Here is a 942-nt window from a genome sequence, read left to right on the forward strand (position 1 = left end):
CTGAGGCAGGAGAATCCCTTGAACCTGGGAGGTGGAGATTGCAGTGAGCCGAGATCATGCCATTGCACTCCAGCCTGGTGTACAGAGCAAAACTCCATCTAAAAAAAAAAAAAAAGCTGTGATTTTGCTTTATACAGTAATAATGGGTTAGAAGATACAAAGGAAAAAATCCCTTTCATGATCAATAGCGACAAAAAATGAAATATCAAAGACTAAACTTACAAATGTGCCATGCCTGTGACGATAATTATTATATATAATTATAGAATTACAAAATTTTGCTGAAGGACATAAAAGTAGACTAAATAAGCACAGAGACACAATATCATATACAAACATGTACGTGCGGTCATCGCCCCTTCCCCACAGCTAAGATAGAGACCTTTCTCCGTCACTCACTGGTGCACGTGACCTTGGATGCTTGACCTACGTGCCAGGATGGGGCAGCCAGAGGAACTGAAGAGGGAGGGATGACCCCAGAAGAGTCAGGGAAGCCAAGGAGGGGCCCCCAAGCATCTCATTGAACCTACGGACTGTAGACAAGAAACTCAGAGATGGAGGTTCTGGGAGTTCAGGGTGAGGTCCTGCCTTCGTGGGGTCCTGGCTGGTGACCTGCTGTCTTGCAGAGTGTGGCTTGCAGCCTGCCTGGAGGATGGCCGGCAGGATCGTGGGCGGTGTGGAAGCGTCCCCGGGGGAGTTTCCGTGGCAAGCCAGCCTTCGAGAGAACAAGGAGCACTTCTGTGGGGCCACCATCATCAGTGCCAGGTGGCTGGTATCTGCCGCTCACTGCTTCAATGAGTAAGCCTCCATCCCAAAGCACCGAACCCAAACCCTCTGTATTTCTCCTGCCTTCCCTCAAGCACTGGGGGTGTCACTTCGCATTTCCTTAGAGCCCTTGGAAGTAATTTTTTCTTTTCATTTCTTTCTTGCTTTTGTTGTTGT

At 48.4% G+C, this 942-nt stretch overlaps 1 protein-coding gene across 1 annotated transcript in view; it reads left to right on the top strand.

Annotated features, from left to right (window-relative positions):
* The first annotated feature begins 652 nt into the window (after positions 1 to 652).
* Positions 653 to 942, top strand: part of TMPRSS9 (transmembrane protease, serine 9) — a 24,484-nt gene continuing 24,194 nt past the window's right edge. The window contains exon 1 of the mRNA XM_011997482.1: positions 653 to 758. Coding sequence (XP_011852872.1) covers positions 653 to 758 — 106 coding nt within the window. The remainder of the gene's footprint in view (positions 759 to 942) is intronic.

This window comes from Mandrillus leucophaeus, unplaced genomic scaffold (genome assembly GCF_000951045.1).
Source record: "Mandrillus leucophaeus isolate KB7577 unplaced genomic scaffold, Mleu.le_1.0 Scaffold54, whole genome shotgun sequence".
Lineage (NCBI taxonomy): Eukaryota > Metazoa > Chordata > Mammalia > Primates > Cercopithecidae > Mandrillus > Mandrillus leucophaeus.